The sequence below is a fragment of the Pseudopodoces humilis genome, chromosome 1, assembly GCF_049639895.1.
Source record: "Pseudopodoces humilis isolate 2021_Gansu_Grassland_sample_001 chromosome 1, ASM4963989v1, whole genome shotgun sequence".
Taxonomy (NCBI): domain Eukaryota; kingdom Metazoa; phylum Chordata; class Aves; order Passeriformes; family Paridae; genus Pseudopodoces; species Pseudopodoces humilis.
Window position 1 is genome coordinate 110,697,873 of NC_142200.1, and position 26,717 is coordinate 110,724,589.

At 43.5% G+C, this 26,717-nt stretch overlaps 1 protein-coding gene across 1 annotated transcript; it reads right to left on the reverse strand.

The window, feature by feature from the left end:
• Window positions 1-1,571: 1,571 nt before the first annotated feature.
• On the reverse strand, window positions 1,572-25,981 carry CMTM7 (CKLF like MARVEL transmembrane domain containing 7). Its single transcript, XM_005519147.3, has 5 exons — window positions 25,776-25,981; window positions 6,689-6,862; window positions 3,811-3,909; window positions 2,668-2,749; window positions 1,572-2,311 (listed from the first exon to the last, which is right to left on the reverse strand). The coding sequence occupies exons 1-5, from the start codon at window positions 25,935-25,937 to the stop codon at window positions 2,298-2,300; spliced, it is 531 nt and encodes a 176-aa protein (XP_005519204.3). The 5' UTR covers window positions 25,938-25,981; the 3' UTR covers window positions 1,572-2,297.
• Window positions 25,982-26,717: the final 736 nt, after the last annotated feature.

Sequence of the window (26,717 nt, forward strand, 5' to 3'; positions counted from 1 at the left end):
CTCTTGATCACTGCAAGTGTGCTTACAGCAAAACATATCCTTTGGATGACCACAGAACATAGCTCAGAAATTCTTTGGTTGTTAGACTGCATGAAATTCCCCCTGGACTTTTTTTTTCTCCATATGGTGACAAGTGACAGAGTGATGTGAGAGGCAGAGAAAAAAAAAAGCTTGTATAGTGCCAGGAGAGAGGGCATGGTTCCAGGAGAAAGTGGAAACAGCCTTTTCTGTAGAACAAGCTCAGGCTCCTGCCCCAGTCCTTAGCAGGTGCTTGTCCCCACTGCCACCGCAGCGCTGAGGTGCCAGCTGCATTCACGCTGTCTGCAGCAGAACATTGGCTTGGCACAGGATTGCCAAGTGTGCTTTAAAGCTCGTGGGAAGGTTCCTACTGTCAATCTGAGAGGATACCTCAGGAGGTGAAGGAGAAATAAACACAGTCCTTTTCTTCTAGGGGAACAGCAGAAATTGTACCCTTAAACATCTGTCATATCTGTCCAAATTAAAGCCAGACCGCTGGTTTCCAAAAACTGTAAAGTCAGTCTTGGCAGGAGGACTGGTGATCAAGCACCCCTGCTGCAAAAAATTACTCACATAACCGTGTGTGTGTGTGACTTGAATAATCCTCTGTATTAATGTTGAAACACTTTATCTTAGTGTGAATGTATGTACCTTCATCCACCAAAAACACAGTTTTTCCACAGTGCTTTCCAATTGTTTCCTGCTCTGTGTTGCTCTAAATAGGGCACTTTTGAAAAGGAATACAAAAAAGAATCACGGAAACTGCACCACGAGGAGGGGGATTCTTACCTCTTCAAGTTATCTGCTCAGTTATTTTCATTTACTTACTCAAAATTTTTGACACTTTAGCAGCTGGCCAATTACCAGAGTTAAAAATAAATTCTAAGTAAAGGTACATATATAAGGATAGGGAAAAAAAAAAAAAGAAAAGGTGGCAACAAATAGCAATATATGTTGACCTGCCCTGAGGCACAAAAGGAATTTTCTGAGAAAACCATTAAATTACTTGGCAATATTGATGCAGAATTTCAGACAAAATGCCTTTTTCTTCAGAGTGTCCCTGGTAAACTGTATAAATGCAACTTCTGCTGCACCATCATGCAGCGATCTTGACAGAATAATCCAAGTTCTACTTCCCAGCTAGACATGAAAGGAGAAGCACCAAGGAGGAGGAGTAAAAGCCCATGCTTCCTTTTTTCCTGCAAAGAATTCCCAGCTCACCAGAGATGGACTGCAAAAGGAAAGACAAAGGTGCCAAGAAGGCATTGTCTCAGCACTGAAGTTACATAGAATTTAATGATGATACCAGGCTGGATAAAACTGAACTGTTCTGTCTGCCCAGGCTCTGGGCAGAGTCCCCAGGAGCACAGATTCCAGCTGAGGCAGAGGAAGTGACAAAACCACATGTAAGAGAGAGAAAGAAGCGCATTGTTCCATTCACAATGGGCTTTCCATAAACACTGTTAGATTACAAAGCAAATAACTTATAGCAAATGCATAGAAATTTTCTACAGAAGTGGTCTTTCTATGAAAAGGAGAAAAAAAAGACCCCATAAAATATTAAATGTATATTCTTGGGTACATATTTTCCTGTATTTGGCAAGGGAATTTTTTACAAATAATCTTTGATTGCTAAAAATGCATGGAGAAAATCCCTGATTTCATCGTGTGCTGTTGGGGCTAGGAGGAAGTGTTTGCAGTGATGTTTTCAAGTTGCAGTTCATAACTTTTGATGCTGGCTGAGTTGATGTTAGAAAAAGTCCACAGTTCTGATGGAAAGAGGTAACAAAGGCTTGGGTCAGCTTATCCAGGCACAAATTAGTTTGTAACTGTTCCTTTGTTAAACATATAATCCTTGGAAGTTAAGAATCAGGTAGGAATTTGCAGGATTCCCCTCATGTAAACAGATGGAGGAAATCAGAAGGAATTTTTTCCATCCTTCTGAAAGGAGAACCAAATGACTGTCCAAATGAGTTTTAAATACACTTATTGCAAATAGCTGGAAATAGCCCCACAGCCCAGCTTGAGAGACAGAAGTTGTCTTTCTCCAAAACAAGCAGGTTCTCCATTATAAACTCCTTTGGGTGTGGGGAGGTGGGGGGAGCAAAAAAACTTTGGTTCACAACATCGTTTTGCATAGGCATTCAAGTAGATCTTCCAAAGCTACCAGCTTGTCCAGGCTAGTAACAAAATACCCACGGCTCTCTCCTCAGTAGTGAACACTCCTCTTTGGTATCCTGTTTGGTAAGGTAAGCAGACGTCTTGCACAGGTGATGGAGTCACACAGATGCATCTTTGAAAAGGAAGACAGTGTCACTTGTGTTGCCACAAACAAATTCATCCAATTTCTTAAGCAACACACAGGAAATCTTTTGCTAAGGGGTGGGGGAGGGAGAAAAAAAGGCGTTGCCACGTTCACTACTTGCTAGAAGCAAGTTATTTTGCTCTTGCAGTTATTTGCTAACAGCTGTCAGTAGGTGTGATAACGTCTGTGGTGACAGAAAATTGGGAATTATTGCTTTTTGAGTAATTTTGAGTCACAACAACCAGGGCATTAATAAATCCTTCCAGGTAGACACAGCCCTGTGCCAGAAACTATAAATATTCATTTTGGGCAGCATTCTGGCAGTTACTCAGCACAATACTTACTTGTTGACTGTGTGATGCACGAAACCTTGTAGGATGACCACATGCTTATAACACAAAGTATTGTAGCCAGGAACCCGAAAGTCTGGATGAGAAAACAAACAAACCACAAATACTTATGGAGCATTTGATGACACATATTCCATGCATGTATGGGCACTTTTGTATATTCAGCTACACATTTTATGGGATTAACAGACCCAAAAAGAAGCGGGTTTTTTTTACTCCATTCTGCCAAAACACAAAAAACCCCAGAAATTTCTGTAGAAGCTGTATAGTAGCAGCTTATGTCTTGTCAAAACTGAAAGACAGACTGAGAGTCATACACAAGGAGGGAGAAAAAGCTGGACAGCAGCACAGAGTGTCAACTTCTAAACTTCTCACTATGATTCTGCAACAAAGAAAAGTCTGTTTCAAGCACCTCTGATTACTGCTCTCTTACTGCCCCATTCAAACAAGTCTTTCCTTGCTATCTGCCAAATAAACAAGTCAGGTAGGTCTTCCAGTCTGTTTTCATCATCAGGACTAAGTTTCTGAAAGTAATTCTTTATTCTGGAGGAGTTGTATTTCAGGTCCTGCTGCTGTGAAAATACTGTCACCCACACTGGAAGTCATGCCTCTCTGTAAAGCCTGCCAGCCAAGAGAGGCAGAGAGCACCTGCCAGAAGCCAGCTCAGAGCCCCAGTGGGTTTTAGCTCAGTAGAAATTATTTTGAACAGGGCTCTGTTCAGGAACAGGAAGTGTTGACTGCCGAACAGGGGGGTGGAATCCTTTAGGTAACCTCAGCTGCTACAACAGTCTTTTGTCAAAAGTTAATTGTCTTAGTTTTAATTTTTTAATTTAATTAACTTAATCTTCTTCACCTAAACACATTAGTTCCTATGAGTTAAAGCAGAAGCCTTTGGTTTCAGCGCTCTGTCAGGACAAATATCAACTTCAGTGGTGAGTCTAGCATCTGACAACAAAATATTTCTGTTGGCACTGTGTTACGGAACATTCACTGAAATGAGCTAAAAGGTCGTTCACCCAACCAAGACACAAGTAAGGCAAGTCTGTAAGAAAACAAAGGTACAAGAGGTAGATTTCCAATGCCCTGCTTAATATATTGCAATTTTAAAAGTGTCAAGCCTAAAAAGCACAGTCTTACCGCTCCAGCCACAAGTCCAGTTATATTGTAACTCTTAGCTGCTGCTACAATTGATCCAATGAGAAGCAGAATTGTACCAATTAAATAATGAAGAAACTCCTGTAAAGACAAGCACAGCACAAATCAGAAGGGAAACTTATCTGGAAAGCATTTTGATATGTCTCAAAAAGAAAATAAGTTGGCAGGGATGACTCAAATCCTCAAACCCAGAGGACAAAACATAGTCAAAAAGAAAAAAAAACAACAACAAAAAAAGCAAAACAGAAAAAAAAAACAAAACCCAAAACCCAGCAACTCACTTTGTCAGTGGGTTTTATACCAAACCTCAGTTTCTGTGCAAAAAATAACAGCTTAGGTCTACTAATGTAGAATAGGATTTGCTTGCTGGGTATGGATGCAACCCTTTCAATTCAGCACAGTACATTACTTCATTGCATCAAGTACACACCTTACTTAAAGAGATGGTTCTGGAGGAAGGAAGGAACCTTAAGGACATATTTCTATATTTCTCTAGCCTATATGAAATGGCGTAAGTGGAAAATCAAATGCTCCTACTTCTGATAATCTTAGAAAGTAAGCACTGAATCTTCTGCTGCATTTACTGAAAACTTATATCAACTGAGACTGGAAACCACAGAGAAGGGAGGGAAGCCACGAAAAGCACAGCTGCAGTCAAACATGATGCCATGGGGTTTTCTGAGAGAGAACCAAGGCACCACATTTAAACTCTTCTCTGGTGTGATAAGTACCAGTCCAGGGGTCAATTTTACCTTGTTACAAGCAGGGGGTATCCATGGATTTCAATTTTGAATCCTCACAAAGCTTATGATAACCAGTGCAGGTGTTTGCACACCGAACACAGGTTGTTTCTTGTGCATGGTGGGGTGGGGCAGGTGGATATCTGATTCCTTTACCTGCAGTGCACTACCAGCATGAGCCGAGCAAATACAAAGGAGAGGAGAGATTCTGTCTCAAACCAAAAGACAGAATATAGGCTCAAAAGGAAATTGTCCAATGAAAGCCCAGAAGATGAACAGTCTACCATACCAGTTTCACTCTGCTCAGGTGTTAAAAAGAGCTGAGGAGGATTTTTCCCTGTAAAGTAGGCTCTGAGACCACAAGTTACTTCCCTAATTTGTAAGCTTGTTTTGGGTAATCAAAACCTCAACCCTTGCATTTGCCAGAATAAATTATACGCATAAGGAGGCTCCTCTGACTAGCCCATGATGCAGCAGGCAAATGGGACATGCCATTGCCTCCTTGGAGACATCAAACAAAGCAGTGTACACAGGCTACTACTTTAGAGGAATCCAAGGGATGGGCAAAGCTGCAACAGAGTTGTCAAAGGCCACATTAGGTGGAGAACCACCCCCCGGCAGGGCCGGAAGAGTGCCCCATTGGAGAAATACTTCCAAGCTTTAAAAGCTGTCAGCAATGAACAACCTCTTGAACCACTTCAGATTTACTGGCTGGAAATCACGCCCCTGACTGCAATGTAAAGATCCTGCCAGGAAACTCATCCAAATGCTAGCTGTAGTTTCCCAGACTCTCTCACATGTCTTCCTCTTCTGTTCTAAAGATACTTAAATGTGACTGAAAATGAGGTTGTTTGTTTTGTAACAGAGCAGCAATGTTCAAGCACCACATCCTATAGAGCTTTCTGAAGCTGAGCAGCCACAAACTTCAGCGCTTTAAACTCTGGAACATTGAGGAATAATTAAACACACAACCACAACAACCAAACAAAAATCAAAAACAAAAGCAGCCCATGCAGAGGCAAAAATAGCATAGTCCTGTTGCAGCAATGCATACACTAAATGCTGCTCTGCAAAACAGTAATTTATTAGCTTACTTCGCTCCTTTATTTCAATCCCTGCAGCTGTACTATCTCTAGATGAATAAGTACCTTTAAAAACAGATAGTGACAGCACACATTTGAAAAAAAAGAAGTCTAACCATATTCTTCACCTAAAAAGAAAATTAAATTTTTCTCTCTGGTTATAAGTGGATGGATGGACAAACTGTTATCTTAGATCTGTAAATTACTTACATAGCTTCCATTAATCACCACCCAACCACCTCTTGGGTTTCAAAATTTCTCTCTATCTCTCCACTTGGCTTTCCCCATTCCTTTGATCCTTCTTCAGTGGAACTAACATATGTAAGGGAGGCATATTCTAAGAGGTTGCTAAAATCCATCATCCCATGCTAGGATACAGAACTCTTCTGTTAGCTGACCCGAGCCAGAGCTACTGAGGAAGTTCAGGTCTCACATTTTTGGTGCTGCCTGTTGGTTCTCTGCTAGGACATGAGAGATGGATGTGTATGGGAAATGCAGGAATGAGGCAGGAACATCCTGCAGGATATCCCAGGAATGGCCAGGCTATGGCAATCAGGCTGAGGCTCCTATTTTTTGCTATTGTGTAAGTTGTCTAAAACCGTACCAAAAATAGGCACATCTGACTTAAATAGCACTCTCAGGTTTTATTTTGGGACAGGATGTAGTACATGAATTCTAATGCTATGATTTGGTACTTTAGCAATCCCTGAGCTGCTATAAATGACCTGAGCTAGGACCCATCTGCTGAAGGCTTGATGATCAGTAGCTTCCTTTTGATTGTCTCTTGATAAAATTATTGCCTTCCATATAGTAAATCTAGATTTATGTCTGCGTAAAGGAGGGCAGAATCAAATCCAAATCAGCTGAAAATCTTACAGTTCCAGAATCTACTGAACTGAAAGCAAGCAACAAAAGGATTTGCACACTTGGCAGAAAAGAACTGAGTGAAAGACAGCCTATCTTTGTGAGACAGCACACGGGAATGGACTGAGAAAGTGAGACCTCAACCCCCAAGAGAGGAGAGAAACCCAGGCTTACCGCAAGTGGCCAGCTAACACAAGTCAGCTTCCTGTAGACTCTGAAAATGTGCATGATGTAGAAGAACAAAATCATAACCAAGTCGCACATGGTGACAATCTGAAAGAAGCTGTATGCACTGTAATCTGTCCATGGAGAGTTATTTACGCTGATGAATCCAATCAGCAGTGAGATCTGGAAGACAAAAGGCACATTCAAGGTTTTCACTGTGGTGCTCAGAGGGTCGTGGAGATGATTTTAAGCACAATAAAATGGCACTTAGAAGACAAGTATCTAATGTAAATGGGATGGTCCCATCAAAATGGAAGACAAAGTAAGGAGCATGATAATAAGGTTTTATAACTAGCTGATAAATGAGATGAGGCAACCATTAGGACTGGGGAAAGAAGCAATGGCCAGAAGGAAAGCAGCAGTTTCAGCCTGAAGAATTCAACTTGAAGATGTCTCTATGTACCACAGCAGAGGTCTCAAATAGAGAAATGGAACTGACTGCCTGGAGTTACACCAGTGACTGAAGAATCTGAATCCCAGAGACTTTCAGAAGGAGCTCAGTGAAAGCTGTGAAAATGGAGGTGTCCATGAACACTTGTACCTTCCCTTTCATTTAGTGACATTTTTCACATGAAAAATCAGAGGACCTGAGCCGAGAGTTTTACTCTTCGACCGCCTACAGAGCAGAAGTATTAGTGGACTGTAAGGCAGTATCAGAGTAAATGATATGAACATTTGGAGGAACTGATTTAACTCGCCTCATCCCCAAAACTTCCATAAGTTAACACTGCCACATAAAACCATTAAGCTTTATTGTACAACTTCTTTCAGCTGTATGCTTGCTAACGACAAAAGCTATTTAATTTTTTTCTTTAATCTTAAGCTACTTGTTTATTTTACTAATCTTGCTGCTTCCACCAGCCTGGCTAACCTGGGTGATTGAAATAAATCTGCTGAGAATATACTAAAATATTTTTTTATTACAGACTCAATCAGTGCATGCTTTCAGCCACTGTAATTTTTAGTTCATCCAAAGTCAGCTAGGAGCTATAATGATTCACATTTTAATTGTTTCTCCTAGACATTAAAAAACTATCTGAGGAAGCCAGCACTTCAAGACTCTACCATCCTTTCCTGCACACTCATCTTCCAAACTCCTAACCAACTGCATTCATTATCAGAATAATTTCCTTAAGATTAAAAGAGAAAAAAGAAAACCCCTACGCCCAAACAACATAGCTTAGATTCTCCCCAGGGATTAGCCAAGTTTCACCTGCTCAGTTCTAAGTGGACAGGCTAAATGTATGCATGTACAAGGGCAACCAAAAGGTCTGTATGTAAAACCTTCACAAGGACCTGTCTCCTTCACCAAACTCCATCCAAACAGCCACATCAATGTCTTGACAGTGAACCACCTCAAAACAGTGGCTTCAAAGAAAAAAGTCAGTGCTCCAGATTCTTTCCCACACAAGTGGCTAAACTGCTGTCAGACCTGGCCCAGCCCCATTACTTTTGCTGTGGCAGTTGATATTAGGAGTTGATATTAGCCCTGCAAGTGATGCCCTGCTCTCTGAATCCTAATGTCAATTATGCAGAGTCATCTGACTTAGCCACTGAATAACCCAAACAATCAGAAGCAGATAATTTACCCTGTAATCTAGGAGAACACTCAAAGTGATGCAAGACTCAGCTATTATTTCCATAATTCAAAATTAAATTTAATGAAATTTTGTTCTATAGGGAGATTCAACAACAAGTCACAGCAAGCACCAAGTCTTGCTCGTGGATAAAGGTGGGATGAGGACAACATTCTCTAACAACCAAAGGCCAGAAGAAGTTTCTCTTATTCAGGTGTCTTCACAATAATCAGTTCCCAGTTTCAATTACACTGTGAAAATCAAGAAGGAAGCGTTAATTTACAGAAATATTAAATCTGCCCACTGGCTCATTTCATGCATGAGCAATTAACTTTAGTAGGTTTTTTTGCAGTGTACAAAGGATAAGAAGGACTGGACTCTTGAAGTACAACCACCATCCAAATATTAAAAAGCACTGGGGAAAAAACTCTTTGTTTAAGCTAGACCCAGTTCTTTCAATTTCATAGCAGTATTTTTCTTTTCAGTTAAAAGGTATAAAAAACTGAGAAGCATAAAGAAGAATGTGAGTCATCCAAGGATAGAAAATACATCAGAGGTGTCACAATACTCAGAAATAAGAAAATAGGTAGGTGGTACCAATGAAGAATCTGCTCAGCTCCTGGCAGGGTAGAATGGTGGATTTGAACAAACATGCTTTCCATTTCAACAGCTCTTCATAAATAAACTCCAAATCCAATTAGTAAAGATTCCCTTTTCTTTGGTTTTAGATATGCCTCACCATATCTAAAACAGATACAGATAGGAAGAAACCACTGCACAGCAAGAGATTTTTCTTTCGAAGATTTACCTTCATAGCATAAATCTTGCAGCATGAGATTCACCTGCCATTTCTAAAGAGGGTCCTTGCTTCATAGGTACATGATTCTGTTTCACAGGACAGGTGCAAAGGGGACCCTCTCAACAACTTTATATGAAGCTGTACAACGTCTGCCACTGCTATATTCCCTGCAGGTACAGTCAGAGTTTAAAACTCACCTGTTGAAAGAAGAATGCTAACAAATACAGGTAATAGAGCCACACAATATCACTTGTTCTTTGAAACTGAGAAATATTGAAGTTCCTTCACCAGGTATTGGTTTATCATGATATACCTGGTGATGACTGCACCTTTTTTTGCCCCTGGGATTGTGGTTTCCAGAGAACTGAGTGATAAAGTGATAAATATGTAGCTGTCTGGGATACAGCTGAGCATCTATCTCAGAAGTCAGTTTGTGGCACAGAGAGAGAGAAATAAATGGCAAAGCACTGAAGTGATCAAATCTTACAAGTGTTCTTTATGCATCTGTGCTCAGGGGAGCAGGTTTATACACCCTGAAAATAAAAACTGGAGGCACAAAAAAATCCAGGGCACTGCTCTTTCCATTTCAATATAGCATTTGACAGGTTGTGAGAACAACACAGATGAAACCCATAGCCAGCAAGCCAGTGTGATCAGAAGTACAGGTAAAGTGATGGTCAGTCTCATAGAAGATTTCAGTGTGCTCCACAATACACATCTGGACTCCAGACCTGCATTGCAAAAAGGGGTGAGGACACACTGCAGGGCACTATTATTTAAGTGCTTTCTGGTTTGTGAGAAGCAAAATAAAGACCATAAGCATTAATCAACTCCAAAGAGGGATTTATGGATTTAAATAAAGTTCCATATTTACTCTGTTTCATACAAGTTGATCAGCTTAAACTAATCCACTTCTTGACTTTCCTTTGGGCCAGATATTTGAAGTGAGTTGTGAAGCACGTTTAGGGACACTGGGATAGATCAGGAACTGTCTTGCAGTCAAGGCAATGTGGGCTAAAGGCAGTCAGCACTTAGCCGACAGCAAAGACGTAACAGAGCCTGCCAGACTTTTACAGAATCCGCATCCTATTCCCTACTTGGAGCTGAAGATGAGGTAACCACATCCTTGCTATGTGATTGTGCAAAATGCTGCCTCTTGAATGGCACTGACATACCCTCCCAAGCCTAAACCCCATTCTGATTTGAAGTTAATTCAGATCTACCAAAAAAATGAAACACAATGTCTTCTTTCCTGATGTGGTCTTCTTCCTAAAGCAGTCCAGGAAGTTGTTGGCCACTGTCACCACAACAGCACACGTTTGGCTCGTGGTCAGTGTGCTGTTCCCCAGGATCCCAAGGTCTTCTCTGGAGAAGTGCTTTCCAACCTCAGCCTGCACTGGTGCAGGGGCTTACCCTCAAACACCTCCAGATATGGCACCTGGCATTTCTCTGTGTCACACCTGATGAGACTCCTCTCTGTCCAGACTGCCAAGATCTCTCTCTCCATGCCAGCACACAATCCCCTGGCTCATTAGCCACTCCTGCCAGGTTTTTCATCATCTACAGACTTTCCAGGAGTGCGCTCTGCATCATCACCCAGGTCACTGATGAAGATGTGGAACAGTGCCAGCCCTAGTATGGACCCCTGGGGTGCACCACTAGTGACTGGCCTCCAGATGGACCTTGTACCACTGATCACAACCCTCTAGGCCAGGCTGTTCAGTTTTAAATCCAGCTCATTGCCCACTTATCTAATTCATACCCTGTCAGCTTGTCTGTGAGGGTGTTATGGGAGACTAGAACCTTACCAAGATGAAGGTAAACCACATCCATCACTTCCCTTGTCGACCAAGCTAGTCATCTCATTACAGAAAGCAGTGAGGCTGGTCAAGCATCATCTCCCCTTTGTAAATCTGTGTTGACTACTCCTGATCACCTTCTTGTCCTTCATGTGTTTGGAAATGCTTCCTAAGAAGATTTTCTTCATCATCTCCCAAGGGACTGAGGGGAAGCTGACAAACCTGTAATTCTCTGGATCTTCCTTCCTGCCCATAGATATTACATCCATCTGTTCAGAATGGCACACTTCTCTTTTGTACCTCTCAGGCTAGAGAAGATAGGGAAGGACTGGACAAGAGGGATACATTCTCCTCCACTGTGCTATAAAATGCTTCTGGAAGTGTTCCCTGGAAATGCTGTTTCTTTTTAAAAATCAGCTACTTTTCTCCTTGTTCCTTCTTGTCCCTGACAAAGAATGAGCATCTGGAGTCCACTGGTCATTATTACACTCAGTAAAAAACAAGGAAAATGTATATCAAGACTTCAAGGAAATGAATCTTCCACTGCAGGAAAATTCAACACCTTCTCAATGAAAGGAGAGGAATCATGCCTTCATATTAAGAAGCAATCATATATAGGAGGGCGATCCAACTTCCAATTACTCCTAAGGCAAATGTATCCTGGAGAAAAGCCCCATGGCATGAGGCCCAGATGGTGTAGTACTCCTATTTTCAGATGGTTTGAATTCCACCTCTAACTCCCCATGCTCACTCCTGGGTGGCTGAGGTCCTTAAAATGCAATTACAGAGAAAGCTTGGCTCCAAACACCCTGTCCCCATGGGGGATGCTGAGACCCAGAGCAAGCCAGCCACACAACCCTCAGCCTCTCTGCTGGCTGGGTCCTCCTGTGGCTTCCAGTCCTGTCACCGGTCCCAGAGGCCAAGTGACAGCCTTGAAGCTGTCCAAGAGTTGCCTGCCCCTCAGGACTAATGGGCTGGGCTCTCCTGCACTAACACACTGTGCTGGAGTGCACCAGCACAGATGGAAAAGCCCAGGCCAAGCCAGAAAGTTCAAAGAAGGAACATAGGAAAAAACCCTTCAAAGAAGGTTCAAATAGGGAACCACCTGCTCCAAGGAAGGGGCATGCAGGAGTGCACACCAGTGCAGAGATTACAAGTACGATTTCCTTCACTAGTGCCCTGAGGGTAACAAAGGAAAGGGTTTGTTTTGCTCTGCATGTACCTACAAGCCAGCTGGCACCACAAAACATTTTCTGCTCATGTGGTAGAAGATTGTCATTTATCTGACCGCAGAACAATTTCATAACCCAGGAATCAATCTGTGCAAGTGCTTTGTACGATCTTTTTCTACTGTCCTGCTATAATGGATATCATAAATAAAGCCCTGGCTTTATTGCCAATACCTAATTCTTCTGTAACATTTGGAGAGAACTGAATTTTCCATAGGCACAGCTACCTGCAGAAATATAAATCCTGCATGATCTCCAGTACTGACAAAACCCCACTCTTAAAGGAAAGCCTAATGTTCTGAGGTTGCCATTTCTACAGGCAAACATTGACACAAGGGAGGAATTGTAAGTCACTAACTCTTGAATCCTGACCCCAGTTTTGTAGCCCTACTTCTGTCTGAACTTCAGTAAATCATGTATTTCACCACTTCAGCTCCTCCAGTCACCAAATGAGGACTACTAAAGACTCCACACGCATTGTGCTAAAGTTCTGGACCTTCAAACACTTCAGACATGTAAAACAAAGGCAAAAAATTTGAGGACTGATAATAAGTATCTAGGGCAAGATAACTGTTTTCTTTTACAGAGTGAATGAAAATAGATGCCCACTAAAAATACCCCAACAAAGAAAGAAACAAAAAAAGACAGGACAAAACCCCCAAAACCATACCAAAATACCCATATCCTTTTCCTCCCTGCTCCCCTCTCCAAAAAGCCCAAATGAACAATCAAGAGACCACAGATGTAGCAGACAAGCAGGTGTGAAAATCATCCAAGGAGGAAGCCACACAACAAGCAAAAGGAGGAAAAGGTTCCCTTTCTGAGACTTGCTATGAGTTGCTACCTCAGTGCACAAGATAAGGAAAAAAGAGAGTCCTAGCTCACTGTAAAATGGAAATTGGTTTTTATTTCCTGTCATTTATCCACATATAACCAACTGAGCAGTGATTCAAAAAGCACACCATGCACAAGACATGGCAAATAAACTGTTTTCTAAATCTTTAGGGCTGGGACTACTTTACTACTCATTCTCTTGACCACCCCTGACTGTTCAATACTGCACATTTTCAGTCACCCCTGTGCAGCAGTTCTTTCACCACTGTGCTAGTGAATGTGGAGCACAGGTTACCCTTCCCCACTGTGGCTGTGCAAGCCCCTGCACAGTGGTGGTGTTCTGGTGTGGGTGTGACACAAGATGCCTTCACAGCAGCTCACAGGAGCTGGGCTTTCTGTGGTTAAAACGTGTTGATGACGTACCAGCGTTTCCACTGCTGCTGAACTGGGCTCACACAGCAACAAGGCTTTCTGCTCTCTTCTCCCTCCCCTCTTCCCAAAGCAGCTCACAAGACATTGGCATTGGGCAAGACATGGGCAATGACAGCTGGCTCCAGCTGAGCAATGGGATTTTCCAGCCCATATCATGTTGTGCTCAGTGATAAAAACTCAAGACAAGGAGGTTTAAGAGGGAATATTTTAAGTTATGGCATTTCTCTTCCCAAGCAGCCATTACATACAGAATCATAGAATCACAAGATGTTTTGGGCTGGAAGGGATATCTATTCCCAACTTCCTGCCATGGACAGAGACACCTTCAACTAGACCACCTATCCAGCCTGGCCTTAAACAGAGTAGTGAAAGAATTCACAGCTTTGCTTGTGTGTGCAGCTTTTGCTTTCCTTATAAAACTGTCATTATCTTGACCTATGGGTCTTTTTGCCTTCCTTCTATTTTGTCCCCATCCTGCAGGGGAGGGCAGTGAGTGAAAGGCTGGCTGGGTGTTTGGCTGCTAGCTGGGGTTGACTCACTGCATGTGGACTACCCCTTATCTGGATTTCTAGCTGCTGTGGTAGTACAAGGAGCAGTATTAAAAATCTTCATGGCAGAAAGACACAGACCATGGTTTTTACAAATCCCAAAATGACATACTGAATTGCCAGGCTGAAACCGCTACCTTACCCTGTAACTTTAAGCTCTGGATAATAGTTTTCTTTCTCTATATAGAAATAAGATGTGAAATGCCAACCTAACTGCAGGAGGAAAGATAACATTAATAAGAAGCAAAATTGCCTCAAGGTACCCAGTTACAGAGAAACACTATAACTCTTATCTCAAAGTTTTACCACAATATTGTGACATACACATCCTCATGTATAATCCACCCAGCTCTGTTATCTTTTCATTTAATTACTTTGCCATGCAATGTACAACCACATCTTTGTGTTTCTCAGAATATTTTTTTCTTGACTTTTCCCCTCAACTATATCCTCCCATAAGAAGAGACAACTTTTTGTCTCCAGTGTTTCCTTTTTTTCCTGCTCCTTATTCCCCTTTCCTCTTCTTTCCCTCCATTACACTCCATATTTCTTCTCCTTTTGTATCTCTCACTCTTTCCCATCCAAATTCCCCTCTATACATGACAATGTGCCCAAATTCACTCTTTCAGTACTTCCTAACTATCTTTCCCACTCTCTTGGATCAGGGCATGTACTGAAATTAGCTAGCCAAAAATTAGCACCATTCAGGGGAAACATGTCAGGGGACAGGATTCAGCAATAGTGCTACACCTGTACAAACATTGTAGGCAGCAGCTCTGGCTCAGCAGTTTCCTGTTGGTAATACCTGAAAGTGCTCTTCTTTTTCATCCACTGTACTTGCTGGAAGATTGATGAACCTTTGTACTGCTTTAATGTCCCTCCTCCTGAATCTCAAAAGAGGGGGACTATTCATAAAATTGGTAAAACCTTGTTTGATTTCCACTGTCTTAAAACGTACCCAAGTTTCAATGCAAGTAATCGTACAGAAACGGTGTCTGCAAATTTGGAGCAAGGGAGAGCACTGACCCTCATGCAGTTTCATCACAGCCTTTTTTTAAAAAAAATATATAATAAGAGCTAAATGCTTTTTGTATTTGAACAAAAAAAGTCAAAGTTTCCAGCTTGTGACACCAGCCAAGATAGTAAATGGAATTTTCCATCCCTATGAGAGCCAATCAGGATAACTGTGCCCTGGAGAAATGTCACTGACTACAGCTGTACATTTCCAAATGTTACACCTCAACACAGTGGAGCAACACCCACATATTATTAAGTACATATTTCTGGATGGAGTAAAGTAATTTTTTAACAGCTTCCCAAATCAAAAAGATGAGCAAAGCACAGACCAAGGTTACAACAGCAGTTCATGCAAGACCGGTTCAGCTAATTTAAGCAGCAATGTTGACTGCTGCTATAATCAAGATTTCCTTCTTCCAGGGCAGTGCTGGAAATGTGAGCTGCAAGAGAAAAACCCCTACTAGAAAAAGAAGATAAAGGGCACAGTCCATTTGGAACTTCTTTAATGACAGATGAAATCAGCTGCCTGCAAGTGCATGGTTCTGTGAAGCGGTCAGTCTTTGGTTGCACAATCATCTCTCAGCCCCTGCGTCTGGGCAGATTTCCTTCTTGTCTGGCTGCTTTGCTAAAATAAGGAGGCTGCCTGGCCTCTGATAAGTCACTTCTCTTGTGCACCACTATTTCCACAGGCTATTTATTGAAGATAAAAATGGTAGGAGGGTGAGAAAAGGCAAAATAATCTTATTCAGACCCTCTACAACACAGATAAGAGGACAATCCTAAGTACAAGTAAGTGGTGTTCTACATCTATCTGCTCAGGCCCAGGCCTCAGTGCTAGAAAAGGGTGTGGGGTAATCCCAGAACCAGCATATGAAAGACATTATTAAAGAGCCCTTGCTGCAGGGCTTAGCCATCATCATTAAAAAGGTAATTCTTTGTCATGTCTAGCTGCAATTAAGCCCTGATCACAGTGCATGCAGGACTTCAATCCTGCCCCTGCCAGTTGAACTAGCTCCCTGCCTCAATCCCATAGCTGCCTGCACACACTGAAAGGCACCATACAACCCTGCATGTTATTTACTGAAAGCTGAGAACTTCATAGTTACATGGCAAACAATATGCTATATTCTCATCAGGCAGTGAATTAGTGAAAAACATAAAAGCTTGTTACCCACAACAACCTCATAATTTTATTTCTTCTTCTCTCCAATTTGTTTAAAAATCAACTTAAATTTAAAACATTCCAACTGTGAAAGCACTATCAGTAAGTTTTTTCAATCTACATAAAAGCTGCACACACAACCCTCAAAGTATTGCAGCAACTGAGTAACATTGCACAAGTGGCATAATGCAAGTTACAAACAATTCCCCAAACACATAAAATCCACTGCAAAACACTATTAATGGCACAGCTGACTGCTAGCATGTCTGCAAGGATAGGAACAGAATTTTTAATACAACAAATGCCCTAGCAAGGTTCCAACTCTGGGAAACACAGCTGCTTTCCCTCTAACTTTCAAAGAGGTGCCACCTGAAACAATTGAAAATACAACTGTGGACAAAGTCAGGAGAACCCTGCACTTTGTAGCTTGCTCATTTATTAATAAGGAATGAATTCCCTCTGCAGGCAACAGCCCCCATGTAACAGCTAGCCAGCCACCCACTCCAGTGCTCCCTCCCATCAAGTAATAATCCCTGAGTAATGGACGAGCCTGCTCTTTCAGGTAAGAGCAGAGACACATCCTCTGTATGACTGTTAATTTTCTGTAGATGCAAAGATTCCATCACTCAGCCTATACTCTCTGCCCCCCCCCACCCCCAGTTGTGATGCTTGCTGGGGACCTGTGTCACACACGACAAGCCCATTTAGAAGAATACTACCTTACTGCTGCAAAAAACCATATATGCACGTGGCTCCTGCTGTAGTTCACCCCACAGTAAAAGATCATGTATCTTGCATAGTAGGGAGAATCTCTAAATCACATCTCAAAAGACTACAGAAAGTAAAAAACATTGTAAGAGACTTGAATCTCCAGACTCCCCTAGGAGAAACTGGTGTATCTGGTGCTAGCAACCAAAAATGAGAGGAATTAGTATAACCAAATTTCTCCAGATTCAAAAATTGCACAGCAAGCTGTGATTGATACTTCTCTTTTCTGCAAGTCAAGCACTTCCAACATCTAGATCCTCCCGGAGAGCCACGTCAACTGTTCTTCCCTGATCTGGTAAATCTGGAAGTCAGACAGAATGACAGGAGAAGGCAGTCCACAGTGTTTGTGTAAATGGAGAATGACTGCAGGAGACTGCCCACCTCACCTGCCATACTTCCTTCTATTTGGCTGGGATGATGAACTGCTTGCAGGAACCTCTGAGACTCCACTGCACCATTCTCAGATATATTGACTAGCTTGTTTGTATTGCTTCCCCATTAAAAAGACAATGAAGTCCCATACTGGCAGTGATATATAGATATAAATACAATTTAGAAAGAGCTTAATCCATACTTGTGAGCTATCAAGCTCTTGTAGATAAATTTCATGGCTGTCTAAAAATGGATCCACCAATTGTGCGTGGCAATACCACCTACAGAGAAGGAGCCCAACCAAGCTTGGCTCAGGCTGGCTTGCTGCTAGAAGCCCAGGGTACACTGTGTACACTTACAGGCAGCGAAGTTCCCACCATGTTCTGGATATCCAACACACATCTAGCAGCACAGAGGCAGTTATAAGTAAGATAGGAACATACAACACAAAAACCAGTACCCCATGGCAATGATCATTCTAGTTAACCTAGCAAATTAAATGCATGAAAAAATAAAAAGCAATCTCATCTTTCTGGAAGTTGTTGAGATCAGGGGATACCACGTGAAGCGCTCAGTGATGTCTCATGCCTCCATCTGCCAACCCTCAGCGAGCAATCTGCTCATCGCTCGTCCTTACAGATGCTGCTCACAACACAACCCCTTCTCACTGTCTGAGGCATTTAGTGCTTGACTGATTCAGATCTTCAGTTGACACCTGGCATATCTCCCTCTGCCTCAGAGATCATCACACTGACATCTGGCAGTCGAACAGACAGCAATTAAAAAGTTCTTATCTATCATCTCCAGCAAGGGCTTTGCTAAGCCATGGAAAGGGAGCCTTGAGCAAAGTCTCCTTGAACAAGAGGAGGACTCATTTACATCACCAAAGTGCACATTGTTAACTGTGCTGCCATTTCATCAGGACAATATAGGTGAGAGTTCTTGAAAACATCATGACGACCCCCAGATGAACTGGTATCATCACACCTGGCTGGCTGGATCAGGGGGTCTTTGCACACCAGAGAACAACCTTTTCTAAGTGTGAATACTCAATGCTTAGCAAGGTGCCAGAGGAGTGAAGGGTGATGAAAAAGGGGAAAAAATGAGAAGAGATGAGATGAGATTCCCCTGTGGCACTGTCGCATCTGACAGCTTTCAGTGAGCGCCTGGAGACTGACAGGCCTCTCCAACAGGCTGGGACAGCACTCCTGTGTCTGCTAGGAAGTTGGATACTCAAGCAATTGCTGAAAGGGCTCAAAAAGCCAGCAGGTGAGAAGCAGCAAGTGGAGACTGTGCTTTTCCAAAACAAAGAAAAGAGCTCTTGCAGAGAATGATTACAGACTCGAGGAAAATAGGCCAAGTCAGTCTGCAGTTCTGCAGCTGCTGATGGTCATCTCATGTTAACAGCATACTTCTTGCCCAGCTGTCAGCACTTGTGTCTTGAACTCATTAGTGGTACTCCTAAAAAAAAAAAAAAGAAACAACACAACAAACTGCCAAAAATATAAGAAAATTCCCCCAGAAGCAGATTCTCAATTCTGTCTTCATCGCACTTCCATTTTCCTTAAGGGAAGCTGTGAGCAGAAGAGGAAGCCCTAAGCATTGCAGCTGCTGCTATTGTTGTGGGAACAGCAGCCAGGTTTGTTTTGGCTTTGAAAGCTGCAGACACCTAGCCTTGACCAGTCAGGCACATCTGTCCTTGCCATTACATTCATCAAATGACCATCATGACAGCGCAGGGAGTTGTTTCAGCCACAATGACCCCTGTAAGAATCTCAGTTACGCAAAGAAGAGGAAGCTCGCAGGTGGGTGAAGGGAAATCACAGCAACTTCAGAGTCTGAACTCTGTGTACAGAAAATAGCAATTTCTGGCTGCTGTATACTTTACATATCACCACAAAATAGGAGGACAAGACCACAGCACATATGATGTGACAATAGCACAAAGGGGACAGCTCAGCCGCAGGACTGAGTGAACACCTCAGAGGGACTCCCCAGGGAGGGGAGCGGAGGAAACACTTACTCATAGAGGGAAACACTGTCTGGCTTTGGGGGACAATACCCCAGTAATGCAGAGCAGGTACCAGAGCCTCAGGGTCAGGCGTGCTTCTCTCAGTGATGGCTTCTGCTGGATCACAGTGAGACACAACAAATTGTTCCAGCCCCTACAGTCCTGGAACCCAAGGAAGGATGCTTGGCAAGATGCTCTTTGTCATGTACAGGCTCTGAGTAGATGGAGAGTGAACTTGTAAACAAAGGATCCACTGGTATCTGTCACTCTGTGGCAGGAGAGGAGGATGTTCAAAGGCACACCATCTCCAAAGTGAGAACAGGGAACACACTGCTTCTGCACATCTCAAAAGGAAGTCACAGAGCAGTAAGAATCCATATTTTCCACCACACATTATTATCCACAGACACCATATGACCTAAGATTCTTAAATGGTGCCTTAAAATTTAACTTCTCATAAAACAAATTTACCAGGAAACCACTGGCAATACTTCACTCTGCTCTTTCAGGCATACTAAACGCATCTCAGGTGATGTAAATTTCTATGCTTCATTTCCCTTTTTTTTTGTTATTTCAGAAAATGTATTTGTTGACCCCTGTTCAATCACCTCTACAGAAAGAATCACCTCTACATGTACAGAGATTGTTAATGAATGTATTGCAACAAATCCTAATGGATGCACCAAATGAGCAGTGAAAGATGGCTCCAACTTTAAGCTTTTAGAAAGCCTCTTTTAATAAGTAACAAACAAAACATTCACTGACACATTCAGAACAGAGATATCCTAGTGTTTAACAATGACTATAATTGCTTTTTTGCAAATATACTGGAGTTGATTTTTTTTTAGCCTTCTAGAGCAGTTTTGACATCAGAAAAATTACAAGTTTATTTTTTTCCCTAAAAGAGGTAGATAGAATTTAAAACAGATGTACAGAACTTTCCCCTGCCCAAGTGAAAAAAGCAAAAGGACTACATTTTCAGCTTGTGGTTTGAAACACATGGAACCATTTCAAGCTTATGTATTTCCTGCCTTTCCATGCCAGACACTTGTTCTTACCCACAGTAGCCTCTATGGCTGCACTGTTCCCTAAAAACAGTTATGGAAAAAGAAAACCAGGAAGCTGAAGTAAACCTCCATTAGTTCCCTAGTTACACCAGGTACTGTGTAACCTGGTGGACACCTGCACCACTGCAGCTGAGAACAGCTGCATGGAGACAAGACAGAAGGGAAAAATTCCTTAAAATGGTGTTGCTTGTGAAATTTCACCTCATCAAACAGAAGTGTGTCAGCCTGCCAGCAAGCACTCCCTGGTTAACATGCAGAGAACACCGCGTTTGCTTCCAGCTCTTACGCAAACACCTGCAGAGAAAAAATGGGCACCCAGAGCAGCAGCATGGAAAAAACACCAGTGGCTGAGGCAGCCAGCTTTGGTGTTGTCAGAGGGGAAATAACAGGACCTCCCAGTCCTACTGGGCTTAATTACCAAGCTTGGACATTCCTTACTCGAGTGCTCCAGCTTACTTTGGAGCCATCTAAGACTCAGATAATTCTTTTCTTTCTCTCTGTTCAGCACGCCCAGCAAGACCCTTTTATTGCCGTTTCCAGCAGAACAACAGAAATAATGAGCAGCTACAACAGCTCTGACCTTGGCCTCAGAAAATGTGTCTCATTGCTCAGCCAGTAGTTTATCTGGCACATTTTTGGGGTGATTTTCCACAATCCCCCTGAAAGCACTGTCTATACAGGACTCACAGACAGGCTCACAATTTCAGCACCTCCGCATATCACCAGAATGCCTCTCTTCTGACTGAGCAGCTTTATTACCATGGAGGCAAAATTGTGTCACTGACACACTACTGCACGGAATTAGATGTTTTACTTCAATCAACTCCATGGGCAGAAGATGCTTCAGTCTCAAGATCGAGTTAAAAGACTGAGTAGCTCTCAAATAATTCCAAGCAGCACTTGCTTTCTTGAATTTCTTTTTCTTGCATCAATGATTTTGATTAGGAATTGTTTTCTTGCACTAACAGATTTTGCTTTCTTTTCTTATTTTAACTTCTTCTGAATATAGGTCCCCAGTAAATTTGATATTATACAGCACATTCAGAAATGAAACTAGGCTACAGCAACCTAACCACCAGCATTCTCTTGCCTTCAGTGTTAGATGAATGAATATTCTCTTGAATACTATTATGCAACTATGTATTAGTATACAAATAACCCAGAGAGGTTTCGGCACACTTCAAAGTTGCTCAGAATTACTGACTGTCTTGTTGGCCATTCATTTGTCAAGTATGTCATTGCTTTTGTCAAGGCATACTTTGGAAATTAAATAGATACTCTGCTGAAAAGCTTTAGCTATTGCTTTAACATTTTTAACAAGTTAAAATGTTGTTAAATCAACTTGTATTGAGTTTATCCTTTTTCTTTACATTACAATTGCTTGTAAATCTTTCCTTCACCCTTGAGAAGGTAATTTTGATTTTTCTGTTTTCTGTCTTGTGAAACTTTTGGCTCATATTGAGCTGACAGAATCAGCACGGGTTTTAGCTTAAAACACCCTGTGTTCTGAGGCTGTGCTTACCCTGATGGAGCTGTAAGAGTAACAGTGGTGTCATTGTAGGAACAATGGCCTCCAGTCTGAAATGGAACCAAAGTTAGCTTGGCCCAACCTGGGGGAGGTGAAAGAGAGGCAAAGATGGGTCACTCCACACCTCTCAGGCAAAAGGAGTGGTCTGAGAACAGTTTGAGATTCCTGGAAGACCTACACAGGCATGTGCTGTGCCTTGATGGCTCTCCTACATGTGAGCTCTCAGCTCCTCTCTTCCCTCTTCAGTCTGTATGGTCACGTTCCTGCAGAGCTCTGCACCAGACACTTTGGACAGGTGATACAACCATTCCTACCAAGTGCCTAAGGGAGTGGGACACCTCTACAGCCTCCCCTGTCTAACATGGGCTGTGCTGAAAGCAGGACCTCCTCCACTGTCAGTGGCATCCTCCAGACTTCAGCTGTGACAACTCAGTGGAACCAGACTTGTTTCAATCTATCAGTGCTGGCACTTCAGCCACCCTGGTGACAACACAAATGCACACTCACACCCCTGACCCTGCTGGCACAGGAGGCCTCAAAAAACTCCCAGGAACCCATCTACTGAGAACTTGCCAAGCTAAGCAACAGAGGCTCCTACAAAGGCTTACAATAAAACAAGCCAGCAGTGGCATGAACACAAAGCAAATGTGCCTCAACCAAACCAGCACAGCTTATGCAGAATGCTGAAGTGTGCCATCTGTGTCAATTTTGGCAAGCTGGCTAAAATTCAAGTAATTCAAGTCAATTTTTCTGGTCTATGTGTATTGTGCACACTGATACACGCCCACTCACACACTTGCTTAGTACACTGCTGCTACAGAACCAAGGTGGGCAGAGTGGGATCCTGCATGTATCCCTAAGAGATCTTGGCAAAACAGCAAATACAAAAAAGAAAAAAAAGAAGAAAAGGAAGGAAAAAGCAAAGGCTGTATTAACAACATCAAGTGAAACAAGCTGGGGTAAGTTAGATGTTGAAATACTTTGCAATTTCCTGTTAAAATCAGTTCAGACTGGACTTTGAAAAGGACCCCAACTGTGGTTAGTAACAGTCACACATAGAAAAGCAGCCTTCGAATTCTCTTACTGCCACACAAAATACACAAGTCTGCATAACTATGTTTTTGCCTCCATTTTATTTTCAACATATTTATAGACTATTCCCTAGGCTGTGAAGAAGCTATGACCATTCTACAAGGTTAAAAAAAATCTCTAGCAAAAAAAGTAAAAGAAGTTGTGTAGGCTTAGAGGCAGTAAACACTTTTTCCTTCTAAATTTCATTCTGTGCTAGACACTGCAGCACCAGAATTTCAAGAGAAAGCACTGGTAACATCCAAAAATTAGCAACAATTCAGGCTGCACAATCTCTTCAATATTCCTGAGCTTTAGTCCTTCTGTCTTACAGCAGAACAGCTGTAACATTATCTTCTATTTCCTTCCTATGATTTCCATAGCATGTTCTTGTCATGTATTAGAATTGTGTCACTCACATATACATACAACAATAAAAGTTGGGGCTTTTTTAGTTTGCAAGCACAGCAGACAGCCCTTAACTTTACAGTAAATGATGAAATGTTTCTTTCTTGCTCTCTATCACATCCTCTACTTCTTGGTAAAGGGGACTGAGGAAGAGAGAACAAAACTTGTAACGTTTCCTCTTCACAACCACAACCACTCAGAGGCCCAGCACACAACTTAGTGTGATATATATCTAACCCAAATGACCTTACCTTTGCCCTGTGCCAGCATAAGGGTTCTCCTTCTCAGTAAGACTACAGCCACTAGCTACACCAACACTAGTGCAGGAATGTTTACAGATTTAGCATAAAGAAATCCTTATCAAAAAATAGTTACTGCCAACAGTTTGTACTAGGAGAACTGAATGCTCATACAAATGGACCTGTGGGTACAAATACTGTCTGAGAAGAGATGAAAGAGATTTGTAAAACTGTTTAGGTCTCCCTATTTTATTTGGTGCAAGAGTAAATCTAGAACTAATGTATCATGGTTATTTCTACATGTTACAGCACAAACATTTGGTTTTCTTATGGAATTATTTGACAAGACGCTATTGTGATATGTGATACTGCCAGAAGTTCATTTGCCCAAAGTTCCTTGAATACCTGAGGTAACTCCTACTGATGTGTACAGGCAAGATAAAAAGCAGAAAAATATAAGAAGGCAAAGCTGAAAGAGTGCAAAGGAAAAATAATTTAGATTATTTTAACTTCTGTCAAAGTCACCACAGAGAGCCACTTGCTAAATTTGGATGAATTTTAGATTGAATTGCACTGATAAAATACGACTTTATGCAAAGTACGTGAAGCATTACATAAAATTACATAGATTTACATCCAGCACATGAAAATATGTAAAGCATGTAAAGAATGCACGCACTTAATACATGCAGCAGAAAGTGACATTACAGCACGAGTAACCATGCTGTGGTAGCTTTAGGAGTCACACCTCAGAGCTGTAGAGACACCACAGCAGGATGGAGGGCAGAGAGGATTAGTTATTTCTAGTTCCATAAAAGGAACTGTTCTTTCCACAGTGGTGAAAGCAAATTTCTGCTCATCAGCAGAGCACAAGTCTACTGTTTTAGGGCTATGGGTTCAGTTGCAATGTAGACACGTGCCCACTTGTCTCTTCCTGAAAAGATTCCCCAGCTCCACTCACTGGTTTGGGAACAACCCAAGCCAGAAGAAGGCAGCAGACAACTCTTTGTGCTCCTACTGCACAGAATTCTTAGTGAGAGACAGCTCACGAGCGCAGGGCAGATGCTCAGCAGGTGGAGGCAGCCACAACCAGTCATGGTCAATTCATCTCTTGCTACTGAGGGTCATTTCTAAGGCCAGCTGACAGCTAATAATGAACTGGAAGAAACTGGGCAGCTTTTGAAGAGAAACTCGGGGATTTGATGCTACTACTCAGAACATAATGAATCCTAACTTTGAATGCCAGTTTAGAAATCTGGGTGCTAATAACCTACACAACTTCTTAAAAATGACTGGATGAATACAGGCAGGGGGAAAGAAGGCACTGGGAGCTTACAAAAGATGAAAGTAACAACGTCAGGATAAAACGCTGTCACAAGTTTTTGCAGGATGAAAACGTACCTGTGGAGGTATCGGTACATGATGTCTTTCATGCCTTTTCCTGGGCATTATCACTGCCACTACTGTAATTAAGCTGACAAATCATCCCACAGATAGTTATGGGCCATAAAAACGAGAAAGAGCTTATCCATCTGTTAATCTTCTCCACATCTGCATGGAGCTGAATTTCATGAACCGATTTAAGGCATCAGCTCAAATCCTGGCAGCGTTCCACCATCAACTACTTTTGAATTTCAGCCAAACATCTCCCACATCCCTCCCAGTGTCATTGCGGGAGGTCTCTGACAGACAGGGCACGGAGCCAGCAGGAGCTGCAGCCTCAGAGGGGGTGCCCACCTGTACCAGGTCGCTATGGGCACCGGCACTTGGCCCCGCTGTCTCCTAAAAACTTACCCACGCTACGGAATGAGGGGTCGCACTGCAGCACGATGTGCCATCGCATCACGGCGCTATCGCTGTTAAAAGTTAACACTGCTCCTTTGGGCTCGTACACGTCCGTCTGGTCAGAAGCGCTCATTGCTGCCTTAGGAAGAGGCGAAGGCAGCTTCCGACAGAAGACGCTTCGCTCTGCCAGAGGAACGTGGGCTTTCCGTGCTGCTGGGAGCTGCGAGAGCCGAGGGGCCGAAGCCGCCCGGAGGCGCGGCCCCAGCGCTGCCCGACGGCGCTCCGCGGGCGCGCCGCCGCAAGGACCGTGCGCCGGGGGGGGGCGCGCCCCCCCCCATCCCCGCCGGCCCCAGCAGAGCCCCGGCAGCGTCCCCCGCCCCGCTCGCCCCTTACCATCTGGGCCACCTTCAGCATGCCGGCGCAGGAGCGGAAATAGCCGCCGTCCATGAGCTCCGCGTCCGAGCCCGCCGAGGAGGAGGCGACGGTGACGGGCGGCGGGGCGGGGGGGCCCCCGCTGCTCACCCCGGTGCGGATCACTCGAGCCCCGTGCGACATGGCTGCGTCCGTGCTGCCCTCGCCGCTGCCCGGCCCGGCCCGGGGAGCGGGATGGGACGGGATGGGATGGGACGGGGCGGGGCGGCGGCGCCCCGGGGCTGGCAGGGCCGGGCGGAGCGCGGCGCTTCCCCGCCCGCCCAGGCTGCAGCCCGGCCCCGGCGGCCCCGGGCGGGGGAGGCCGAGGGGGAACCGCGGGGGTTTCCCTGCCGCGGGGGAGACGCCGCCGCACCCAGCCGGGACAGCGGGGTCCGGGACAGCCGGGAGCGGCGGCCGCAGCTGCCTTACATGGAAACAGGCCGGAGGGAGGCTGCCCGAGCCGGGAGCGGGACGCCCCAGCGGGGAGAGCTCGGCGGGGACAGTGACAAACCCCGCAGCGCGTCCAAGTTTGGTGGCGGTGCGCTGGGAGGGGACCCGCTCCCGTCCTTTGCTGTGGAGGTACAGCTGCAAACAGCGCCTTCCCACAAGGCACTCGTTCTTGCCAAACATTACCCCCCCCTTCCTCTGATTCTCGACCTCATAAAAGATAAAAACCATTTGCATTAAATGGGCAGCAACAGGTAAAACTGTAATGACTGTCCAGATGTCTCAGGGCCGGTGTTTGAATTTAATCATCCAGCGATACTAACGAAACGCAGCAAAGGAAGCTATATATTTCCTCAAGTTTAAAAATAACTTGTTCTGCATTCTGACAAGTGAGGTAATAGCGGGGCCTCTGAGCTGGGCATGTGCCACTTTTGTACTCACTGGAGTAGTAACCCCGTCTTCTGCTGCTCTGTTCTG